Source organism: Azolla caroliniana, unplaced genomic scaffold, assembly GCF_043228905.1.
Source record: "Azolla caroliniana isolate FFs.n. ecotype wild unplaced genomic scaffold, voAzoCaro1.0.p SCAF_1, whole genome shotgun sequence".
Lineage (NCBI taxonomy): Eukaryota > Viridiplantae > Streptophyta > Polypodiopsida > Salviniales > Salviniaceae > Azolla > Azolla caroliniana.
Genome location: NW_028230436.1, coordinates 17,580,414 through 17,592,901, shown reverse-complemented (window position 1 = coordinate 17,592,901; position 12,488 = coordinate 17,580,414). Strand labels below are relative to the sequence as shown.

At 45.0% G+C, this 12,488-nt stretch overlaps 1 protein-coding gene across 1 annotated transcript; it reads left to right on the top strand.

Annotated features, from left to right (window-relative positions):
* Positions 1 to 8,019: 8,019 nt before the first annotated feature.
* LOC147869115 (uncharacterized) lies at positions 8,020 to 12,280 on the top strand. Its single transcript, XM_087326595.1, has 2 exons — positions 8,020 to 8,073; positions 9,264 to 12,280. The coding sequence occupies exon 2, from the start codon at positions 9,402 to 9,404 to the stop codon at positions 12,099 to 12,101; it is 2,700 nt and encodes an 899-aa protein (XP_087182721.1). The 5' UTR covers positions 8,020 to 8,073; positions 9,264 to 9,401; the 3' UTR covers positions 12,102 to 12,280.
* Positions 12,281 to 12,488: the final 208 nt, after the last annotated feature.

Here is a 12,488-nt window from a genome sequence, read left to right as displayed (position 1 = left end):
TCTTCCAGTCGGGTCAGTTCCCGACTCTCTCCTCTTTGTCACTCCTGACCTCTCCGTTGGTCCTCTCGTAAATACCCGTTCCGGGCCTCGCATCCTCATCTTCGTACCTATTCGCTCCGGGCCACGCCTCCTCACTGGCATTCGAACGCAACCGCCATAGTCTCCGGCCCCGGTGTCGAGGAGTCTCTCCTCCGTCCGCTATGACCTTCCTCGTCTTCGTTTTGATCGTCCGCTTTGCCACCGCCACCTTCTATCTCTCCGGTCTCACGTGGGCTCTCGGGGCCGACCGCCGAAGTCTCTAGAATAGGTGTGGGAAAAGTCTCGGTACCATCACTCGCCGATGTCATGTTTGTAGCCACCTTCGTTCGGATGCCGTGGTCCATGGCTATCTCGTCCCCGGTTACGCAAGCCTCGGTTATGCTTGATACCTCCTCGTCCTCGTCCTCGTCTCGGTTGCCCGCCTTGCCACCACCACCGCCCGTCGCTCTAGGTCTCACGCCAGCACTCGGGCTGACCGCCGGAGCCTCTAGGATCGGTGTGGATAATGACCCAGCACCACCGCTCGTTGTGTCTGTAGCCGCCTCCGTCCGGACGTCGTTGTCCGCGGCTACCCCGCCTACAATCGCGCAAGCCACGATTACGCTTGCCGCCGTCTCTTCCATGTCGTCGTCTCGGTTGCCCGCCTTGCTGTCGCCACCGCCCGTCGCTCTAGGACTCACGCCGGCACTCGGGCCGACTGCCGGAGCCTCTAGGACCGGTGTGTGTAAGGTCGCGGCACCGCCACTCGTTATGTTCGTAGCCACCTCTATCCGGACGTCGTTGTCCGTGGCTACCCCGTCTTCGATTGCGAAAGCCTCGATTACGCTTGCCGCCTCCACTTCCTCGATCTCCTTGCCGTCGTCTTGGTTGCCCGCCTTGCCGTCACCACCGTTCATCACTCTAGGTCTCACACCGGCTCTCGAGCCGGATGCCGGAGTCTCTAGAATCGGTGTGAGTAAGGACCCGGCCCCGTCTTCTACGCTTAGGGAGGCTTCTTCCTCCACATCCTCCGATCGCCTACGGCCCGACTCCATAATAATCCCTTCTTCGGCTTCGATTTTCACCTTCACAAGCTCGCATGCCTCCTGTATTAGCGCTTCTAGGTCGAGCTCCTCTGAACCGTTTTGCGTTGAGCTCTCTTCCGGCGGTAGTGCGTACTCACTCTTCGCTCTCTCTTCTCCGCCGCTCGCGGGCCGTGTTGTGGCCGACCGCCTCGCATCATGTTGCCGGCACACCCATTCCACCTCGGACCACTCCTCGGTGAGACCATGTGCTCCATAATCATCTTGAAGGTCGAATAAGATGTCCGTCCTCTCCTCTTGATGGATCGTCTTCAAAAAAGAGAGGACTTTGTCCACCCCCACCGATCTCTGATCTCACTCCGAGAGTTGAGAGAAACGGCGCTCGAACTCTCGGAATGCCTCCATCGCACTCCGATGACGCCTCGCCGACGCCACCCACCGATCGAACTAATGTCAACCTCTTCCTTCCGGTTCCGTATACCCGTACGCCTCCAATAGGGCTCCCTCAAAGGACACCCACGACTCATGAGCTTCTCATAGCTCCTTGACCTCCTTGTGCACCGATACGACCGCCACTCGAGGAAAATACTCTAGCCGCATCGCCTCATCCACGCCCCCTTTCGCCATCTCGGCCTTGTAGGCTCCCAAAATTTTTAGGACCTCATTCCCATTGAACCGGCCGACTCGATCAACCACCCTTTCGACGGCTTGTTGAGCCGCATCTCGCTTCGCCATCTTTCGTCTGGCTTCCATCACGATCTTTGCCATCATCTCCTCGAAGTCGAAGTCTTCTTCCATCTCCATGCTCCCTTGCCGCCCTTCACGTCGGGTTCACCAAAGATGTCGCGTTGTTACGCGCGTGTGTGTAGAAGGGGCGGGACCACGAGGGTCTTGGACTAGGGAGTAGAGGAGAAAGAATAAGATATGAGAAATGAAAGTTTAACACCGGATGAGAAGATGAAGAGTAGCACATAAGCATAGACCAAAATAGATGGATGCAAGATCCACTACAAGATATATTAAAACAAACGAATGATTACAACAATGGTGGCCGCATGGACCGCACCAAAACTATGAGAAAACCCTAACTGAAGATGAATAACGAAACCCTAACCCTAAAATGGTGAGAACTCTACACTAAGTGGTATACCTTTCATACGCAAAATAGGCAACCCTTCATAAGTGACCCCTCCCTTCGTTTTATAGCCCAAGGAGGGAGGGACCTTACAATGTGGGACAAAATTTCCCCTCATATTTCTATACACCATTTCCTAGTACACGTGTGCACATGTTGCACACCACCGACTTGCCCTTTCCACCCCGGTTTCCGCCTATGGACGAAAATCTTCACGACACCGCGTTGTACGCGAAAGGACAAAAGGTCGAATCGGATATCAACCTGTGGTACAAGCGGTTCGGCCACGTAAATTTCCCACGACTTCATGAAATGCAGACGAAGAACATTGTTTTCGGGTTGCCGAAATTTCATGGACGGAGTGGCCAAGTCAGCGAAGCCTATGAGATGGGTATATAACACCGACTTCCATTCCCCAATGAGCGTAATCATAGTCGAAGTCTGCTGGATTTGATCCATTCGGATGTGTGGGGTCCGGCACAGAACGTGAGTCTCGGTGGAAACCGTTACTTTGTAACCTTCATCGACGACCTCACTCGGCACATGTGGGTATGCACGATCGCGAAGAAGAGCGAAGTCTTCGCATGTTTCCTGAAGGTTAAGAGCCTTGCGAAAAGGGAAACAGGGCGTAAAATCAAATGCCTACGATCCGATGGCGGGAAGGAGTACTTCTCCGACCAGTTCACAAGTTATCTACAGGAGGAGGGAATTCGACACGAATTCTCGTGTAGATATACGTCAGAGCAGAATAGCGTGGCCGAGCGGAAGAATCAGACGATTGAAGAAGCAGCCAGGGCAATGCTTGAAGAGAAGCAGATGCCAAAATTCTATTGGGCTGAAGCCGTGAAGACGGTTGTCTACTTGCATAATCGGACTTCTACTAATGGAGGAGTGTCACCACATGAGTTGTATTTCGGGAAGAAGCCGAACTTGGCACACTTGAGGATTTTCGGCAACATCGCGTATGTGCACGTGCTGAAGGAGAAAAGGAGGAAACTGGATGCTAAAGCTGAGAAATGTATCTTTGTCGGCTATTCAGATGACCAGAAAGGTTCTAAGTGTTATAACCCTCAAACAAAGGAAGTACGCGTAAGCCGCGACGTCGTGTTCGATGAGTCTGCTTCGTGGTACTTGCCTTCACCTCCAGTACCTCAAGACTCCATTCTGACTTTTGAAGAAGAAATCAGCGAGGCTGAAATGCTTCCGCATGATGAGAACGTCGGAGCTCTGAGAGAGAGTCCGACCTCATTTCGGCTAAGCGGGCCGAATGAGGGGTTGGACCGAGATGGCCAACCAAATGATGAGACGGCGAGCAGTGGACACTCGGTCGTGATGTCCCCATGTAAAGAACCGAGGAGATGGTTTACGCGCAAGGAGAAGGGGAAGAAGAAGTCCCCGGAATACAATTTCGGTAGTGCCGAGTCAGTTCGAAGTGAATCTGACCTCGAGCCAGTCGAGAAGGAACCTCCACGGAAGAGGTCGAAATCGACCGAAAAGGTCACGAAATTGGGTAATCACAAATTACGCCGATCTACCCGCCTCAAGAACCCCATAAAGAGATACAGTTATAATGAGTACATGGCGCACCATTACGCGTACATGACATGAGTGGCGGAAGTGCGTGAGCCGGAGAGCTACACAAAAGCGATGAAAAACGCGAGCTGGCGTGCCGCAATGGAGGAAGAGATGTGCGCATTGGCGGAAAATGAAACCTGGGACCTAGTTGACGCACCGAAAGGTGTGAAGCCGATCGGATGCAGATGGGTGTATAAGGTGAAATACAACACCGATGGCTCTGTCAACCGCTACAAGACCCGTTTAGTAGCGAAAGGCCACGCACAGAAGCACGACGTGGACTATGACAAGACCTTCACGCCTCTCGCGAAGATGACTACCGTGCAAGTCCTACTAACCGTAGCAGTGGCAAAGGGGTGGCATTTACATCAGATGGATGTAAAGAACGCGCTCCTGCAAGGTGATCTTGAGGAGCAAGTGTACATGGTACAACCCCCCAGATTTCTATCCAAACAACACACCTTGGCAGTTTGCCAATTGAAGAAGTCCTTATACGGACTAAAGCAAGCCCCGCAGGCTTGGAACGCAAAGATTACACAACAATTGCATAGGATGGGGTTTGCGCTGTCGAAATCGGACTCTTCTCTATTTGTTCGGCAAGGTCAACATGGATCGGTCAGCCTGCTCTTGTACGTTGATGATTTAGTCATCTCCGGTGCCAACCTTGACGACATTCGCCGCGTGAAGTCTCAGCTCGTGGCATCGTTTGAAATGAAGGATCTCGGAGACCTTCATTACTTCCTCGGGATCGAAGTGATCCATACCCCCGAAGGCATATTGATCAGCCATCGTCATTACGTGCTAAATATGCTCTTCAAATTCGGGATGGCAAACTATAAGCCCATCTCGATGCCTCTGGATAGAAACGTGAAGCTTCGCCCAGATTTGGGCAAGGCGTGCAACCCAACACGGTTCCGACAGATTGTTGGGAGCCTTATCTATTTGATGATTACTCAGCCGGATCTTAGCTACCCAGTCGGCTTAATTAGTCAATTCATGTTGTAGCGTACAGCCGAACACTTTCAGTGCATGCAACAGATATTGCGATATGTAAGCGGCACGAAGGACATGGCGTTGCTATATCGAGCAAGCGTAGATCAAGAGTTAGTCGGCTACACGGATGCCGATTGGGCCGAAAACGCCCACGATAGTCGATCCACATCCGGATACGCCTTCTCGTTAAGAAGTGCGGCGATCGCGTGAAGCAGAAAAGCAGCCAACAGTGGCACTGTCAAGCACGGAGGCCGAATATCGAGGGGCGACTGTCACTATGTGCGAAGTCATTTGGCTGAAATGGCTATTACGGGATCTGCAAGTAGAGGTGTCTAATTCGACGACAATCTATTGCGACAACCTCAACAGTATCCACCTTGTGAAAAACCCCGTGTTCCATGCCCGGACCAAGCACATTGAGGTGCATTACCATTTTGTCCGCGAGTGGGTCCTTTCAGGTGAAGTCGAACTAGTGCATGTTCCGACGGATCGGCAAGTTGCTGACATCTTCACCAAGCCTCTTGGTCTCGACAAGTTACGGCATTTCTCGGGCGCGCTTGGGTTGCGTCACCTTGACATGCCGAAACTTTAGGGGGAGAAAGGAAGAACAGGGACAAGAGCGTGAAAGGGGCGGAGGTAAGCATCACGGCGGAAGTGATCGAGATACGGAGTCGAATGGAGAATTTGACTTCGAACCGGCTGAAGAAGCCGAAGACGGAAGCAAGGGCAAGGGTCATAAGCATAAGAAGGAGCCGAGGACAACCAAAACAGGGGGAGATAAGGCCAAGACTAAGACGTGGTCGGATGTTGTCAAAGGCCTAAAGACATGAGACGAATTGGAGACAGCCAATTCGGATGAGAGTGGAATTGAATTGGAAGCATTCGATTCAATCGGAATGTTCGATTCGGATACGCTGAATCAACTGAAGGCCATGCGGAGAAAAGGGCAATGAAGGACGCGTCGACACCGCGACAGCAAGGGAGCTGAGAAGGGCCGAACAAGCTGACAAGCTGACCGGAAGGGTCAAAGCGCACGGAATCAAACGGGTCGAGGAGCGCGAGCGAGGCGTGAAGCTAGAAGGAACCGGAGCGTAGATCCGGTGGAACAAGTGGAACCTCAAGTTGAGCTTGAGGGGGAGTGTTGAGAGATAAGCTTAACATTCGGTGCGAAGTATGCAGCGTAACCCAGTGCATAGACTGTATTGTTCTTCTTTACGAGCAACTTTGCTCTTATACCATGTTACGAAGACGCTATAACTCTTCTTAGTGCACAACGGATCGTGATGTGCTGGATCGTTTAGTGATCAAGAGGGAAAGAAAGGGGGAAGGACACTCACCTCTGTAGCAGCCCAAAACACTTCTATTTCATTACGTAGAGAAAAGACCTCTCTCGTCTATCTTCTTACTTCTCTACACTATATTTCTCTCTCTCTCTCTCTCTCACTTTTTTACCTAAGTATATTAGTAACTTACATATTCAGCTAAATAGTTGTTTTACCTATATGTCTAATAGTAGCTAATTTCCTAATAGCTACTATAGAAGATCTCAGCTGCCAATAAGTATCACATTGCTTTTGTTGAGCTTGTTTCTTAACAATGATGGCGTCTCTAAAACCAAGTATGTTGATGACGGTAACTTTGGAAGCAACGACGGTGAGGATGGTAACTTTAGAAGCAAGGGCGATGATAAAGACGGGTGATGCTTCTAGTGTGAGGGGATTCAAACTGTCACGGACACACCAACCGCGGACTCAGACGAAACACGGATGACAAGGCTACGAGGAACTTAAGCAACTAGGAATGACACAAGAGCATGAAGACAAAGATAAAGATCAAGGACACAAGATGGGGCGAAACAAGAATACTAGATTGATGTGTCAATGACTGACGTCGAATCCCTTGAAAGGGACTAAGGAGGCTATAAGTATTTATAATGTGAGAAGAAGTACATACATTAGAATATTCTAGAACCCTCTAGAACCTTCTAGTTCTAGAACTTTCTAAAAACTCCTATTAATAATCTATTAAGATTTTTATAACATGATTATGTATTTGGATGTGTTGGTTAGAACATAACACTTGATTATTATACAAGTGGTCAAGAGTTCGAATCTTGCCATGATTGTTGTCGTGTCCATGATAGGGGGAGTGTTGAGTGACAAGGTCAACAGGTAGTCGGATTGGTTAGAAGAGTCGGAAGCCAGAGCGATTGAAGGCCATATATCGGATTGGCTAAAAGAGCATAAGGTTTTTGGGAATTGGGCCTAATATAGGAATATTATAGGTCAATCAACGGTCTGAGCTCATGAATTGTACTTGTGTCAGTACACCCTTTGTATAAAAAGTGCTTTGTGAGCACATTGAATGTACATAATCTTTTTGTAATAGAAATCTTTGGCGTGAGCTCATGAATTGTACTTGTGTCAGTACACCCTTTGTATAAAAAGTGCTTTGTGAGCACATTGAATGTACATAATCTTTTTGTAATAGAAATCTTTGGCGTGTTGTCTGCTAACTCTCTCTCTCTCTCTCTCACTGTGTACTCCATCTGCGGACTATGTGTAATTCCTAATTGTTTAATACTCTGTTGTTTGGCTAAGTTAGCTATCTGTGTAGGTTCCACATCTTACTTTTTACAATTATTTTAGCAATTGAAATTGAAATAAATAATTAGATAAATAATAGTCATATTTCATCATGCAATCCTTTCATGGGTTGCCTTCATCCATTCTTGCACCCAACACCCAAAATTCCTAAAATAACCCTAGAAAATGGTGAGGAAAAAGAAAATCGCCTATCCATATGTATAGGCTCATCGTGGGGTGGGCGTGCAATATCATTTCATCTCGTCAGGTCAATATGAAGAGAATATTATGATTTATGTATGTAATGTTTTCATCCCCCTCAACCCCTCCCCTCCCCCTTTGCTGTGCTTGTGCTTGTGCTTGTGCTTGTGCTTGTGCTTGTGCTGGGCTGGGCTGCCTGCCTGCCTGCCAGCCATATCATACCAATCGCGTGATACATACATAGTGTTAGTGTGTTGGTGAGTCAGTCACTGTTGAGTTGATTATGTACATATATGTACATACATACATATACTGTATACATATGTGAGTGACATCGTGAAAGGTATGTATTTAATAAAGAAGATGCAAACCTCAGACTGTCTTCCTGCATGAAAAAGAGAGAAAGAGAGAGAGAGAGAGCCCAACACAAAAAGAAAAACCGCACACACGCACTCTCTCTCTCTCTCTCTCTCTCTCTGTCCCTCATCACATCATACACCCAACTTTGTCGGACGCATTTCAGGTGTTTTTTTGGATCCTTCAAATAAAAATGAATTTATTCTGCGTCTGTTTTTTTCTTTGAATATTGTTTTTGCTGCGGTAGCTCTGTTTTGGCTCTAGATTCCTCTAGTGTCTTTCCATTAAAGCCTGGTTTGAAATTTTAGGGTTTTTCAGAACACGCAGATTTATCTTATGTTTATTCCATGATTGAACGTTGGATGGAATTATAGCATTTTGTTTTACCATTGAAGGGTGGATAAAATCTCGTATCTCTTATCTTGAAGCATTTATAAAAATTAGGGTTTCTTTTGTTGAAGCTTTAGATGAAATCTAAGGTTTCCTGTACCGACGCCTGGAAGAAATGTAGGGTTTCGCTTATGCAATGTCGGATGAAAATATAGGGCTTCTTCCATAGCAGCTTGGTTGAAATTTAGAGTTTATTCCATAGGAGCTTGGTTGAAATTTAGATTGGATAAAAAAGCTTGGAGGACAAGTTTAACTAGGATTTTTCTAATTTTAGTTTAGTTGAAAATTCAGGACTTCTTCTACTGAAAGCTTGAATGAAGCATTGGGGTTTCTTCTATTGAGCCGTAAATAAGTTTTACTGCTCATTCGTTGTAAAAGTTGAGTGGAAAATGTAGGATTTCTTATATTGATGAAATGTAGGGTTCCTTCTATAGAAGTTTTGGATGAAATTTAGGGTTCCTTACTTTTGTGGACACTTTGATAAGTTCCTTCTCTTTTGGATAAGTTAGGATGAAATTTAGCGTTTGTTCCTGTTGAAGCTGGGAAAAAGTTCCGGGGTTGTCCCTTTTTAGGGTAGGATGAAAGTTAGGGTTTCTTGTTGAAACGTGGATGAAATATAGGGTTCTTACCATTGAAAGAAAATTAGAGTTTGTTCCTATTGAAACTAGGAGCAAACTTATTGTTTTCTTCACAGATAAACATTTGCATCTTTTCTGTTCATTATCATATGAAATCTCATAGCCCTCTTATTCTTAGTACTTTTATTTATTGGACTTATGTCTTGATAGAATTTCAGGGTTTTCTCTTGAATCTTTTCTATTCATTGTTCATGTTGAAGTTAGGATGCGTTTTTTTTTTTCTATTTTTCTTTTTTATCATTTCAAATAGCCTTTGCATGTTTGGCAGATTTTAGTACATGCTAAACTGAAGTTTCTTCTTCTTGTTTACTCTTTTTTACATATAAAGTCTCCAATGGCGATTACGAAGCTTCAAAGTTCCAGCTATATATTGTTCAGATAGTGGCTATTTGGGATATTGGTCAAAAATATATGTAGCTGTGTAATTCCAAAGAGCTTTTATAGAAAAAATAGATACATTCTTATCATGGAATGCAACAAAGAAGAAGCCATAAAAGCACGAACAATTGCAGAGGAGAAGTTAATTTTAGAAGATTATACCGGAGCAAAGAGATTTATTCTTAAAGCACAACGTCTTGACCCAAGTTTGGGTGGTCTTCAACATTTTATGGCAGTATTAGATGTACAAAGTAGTGCTCATGAGGTATCAGATAATTTTGCCTCTAACTGGCACAAAATCTTGCAAGTGAAACGCTATACCGATGAAGAAACCATTCGCAAGCAATATAAGAAGTTGCTACTTTTGCTTCATCCTGACAAGAACAAGTTTCCAAGTGCAAGTGCTGCATTTAAGCTTGTGAAAGACGCTTTTGACTTCTTTGAACAAGAAAGGGATCTTATAAAGGTTACTGGTAGTAATGATGGTAATGTATCTCAACCGAAAGAAGGATTCTTTTGGACTGAGTGTACAAAGTGTAAGGGTCCTTCTGAGCTTCTGGAATCATTTGAATGCCAATATGTTCAATGTAGACATTGCTTGCAACCCTTCTTTGCTGCCAAATTCGTTGCCACTGAAAGAAAATATTCACAAAGTGAATGCCAGCAATGTGACGATGAGAAGAAGCGAGAAGATAAGATAACTGTGAAATCTGGTGGTGGAAAGGAGGGGGCAGATCAGAAAGGTAGTCCATTCAACAGAGAAAAGGAGCTCAAGGATCCAAAAGCTGCCCCTTTGGATGGTGGAAAAGAGCGTTCATTAAATCATGAAAAAGAGCTAGCACCCCAAAAAAGTGCTCCATTTGATGGCAAAAATGGCCTTCATACAAGGAATGCAGATCGAAGAAGTGTTCCATCTGGTGATGAAAATAACTTAGCACATATGAACAGTTCTTCATTGGATGGTGTAGATGATCAAGAAGATCAAGAAATTACTCCATTTGATACCCAGATAGATCCAATATGTGCTTTCTCTGATGATGGAGAAGATAGAGATGACAAAAAAAGCGGTCCTGGTGGTAGAAAGTATCTACCACATCAGAAAATTGGTCCATCTGGTGGTGGAGAAAACCTGGAAGATCAGAAAGCCACTCCATCTGATGGTGGAGAAGAGCTTCCACATGGCAAAAGCTCTCCATCTGATGATGAAGGAATGTCGGAACATAAAGAAGGCGGTGCTTCATTTTATGTAGAAAAGGACCTAGCACATAAAAGAACTGCTCGAGTCAAGGAACCCTCTCGTCGAATAAGCGTGCCATTTGATAATGATTGGATGCTAGCAGAGCAAAATGCTATATGTGACAATGACCCAGCTCATCGAAAAAATGTGCCATCTGATAATGAAAATGAGCTGGTTGAACAGAAATGTGATCCATCTGATGACAGGTCAAAGAAACTGAATTGTGGAATGAAACCAGAAGATGAGGAAAAGAAAGCAAAGGATAATGGAAAGATGCCTGTAGAAGACACTCATGGTAATGACTTGACACAAGATCATCTACGTGAGGATATAGTGAACGGCATGAAATCTGATGCAAATTTTTCAAACAAGAAGAGGTCTTATATTGGTAATGATTCACTGTCATCAATAGAAAGTTTGGAAAAGAAAATGAAGAAGTCACCGAAAAAGCAAACAATCCTCGACCAAAATATTTTTCAATCAGCGCTAGAAATAGACAAAAGGTCAAGAACCAAAAAAGATGATCCCGATGTTCTAGGATCTTTTATCAATATGGACAAAGAGTTTATTGCAGGTGAGAATTCTACGAAGTCTGCATATGTGCCTAATGCCGAAGACTCAGTCCAAACCATGAAAGCTCAAGCTTTTGAGACACTGAAAATGCATATCATGAAGGGATTTAATGAAGATAGCTTGAAAGTTATGGATGTCAGAAGAGATCCTGCTATCACAAAGTCTGAAGATATAGAAGGGTGTAGTAGCTCCAGTGCAAGCTCTCGAAAGTTGATTCATATGAATATATCAGTGACATTTCAGCTTTCGTCCATGGAGACCCAAGAGGCAAATAATAGTTGTAAAAGTAGTTCAGAAGAAACCATAGAAGAAGGTATATATCAAGTCCCAGAGAGTGATATCTACAACTTCGATAAGGAGAGGCAAGAGGAGAGTTTTGAACCAGGACAAATATGGGCGGTCTATGATGACGATGATGGGTTGCCCCGATTCTATGCCCATATCACGAAAGTGGTATCAGTTTATCCTTTCGCAGTCCTCATGAAGTGGCTATATCCATCCGAACCAGTCTCTAGAGATGTTCGTAAGTGGCTAAATTCAGGTTTTGCTTATACATGTGGTGAATTTGAACTTCGAGAAGAAATAGAAAGGAACACAACTAGTATCTTCTCACATTTAGTAGCATATGAATTCGGAAGGAAGCCAAACACTTTTAAGATTTACCCTCAAAAAGGCGATGTATGGGCTATGTATAAGAAGTGGAAACCTCAGAGAGGCATGACATCTGATTGCATGCCAGTGCTTGTGGTTTCACAATATAACGAAGAGTTGGGAGTACTGATTACCCCGCTCTTTCCAGTGGCAGGATATAGATCAGTTTTCTTTGTGAAAGAAAATGAAGATGTGCAATGTATCCCAAAAGGAGAGATCACAAGGTTCTCACACCAAATCCCAGCACATCATCTTGGGGGAGGTGAAGCTGTGGGGTTGCCGGACAACTGTGTCGACCTTGATACTTCTGCCATGTTTTGTTCATAATCTTGCAACTTATTTTGTAATGCGTTTCAGACAAAACATGGGCTAACTAGATAATAACCTGAAAATCGTCATCACATTCTATCACATGCTCTTATATTTGTATGCCTATCCGAATTGCTCATGTAAGTTTGTTTGAATTTGGATCTATGACATGTGAAGTATGGTTTGTTTTGCCATTATCTTGTTTGAGATAATCCACCATAAAACACTACTTACCCTTGTAACTATGGTTATGGACAATGACGATGAAATTGTACCGCAAGGAAAATGTTCTTTTGTAGCTAAACACTACAATGTTAACTTATTAGTGACCTCAACCCACATAACGCATGCACATGTGCAAATTTATCCATTCCAATACATCCACAATTATCCACATAGAGGTGC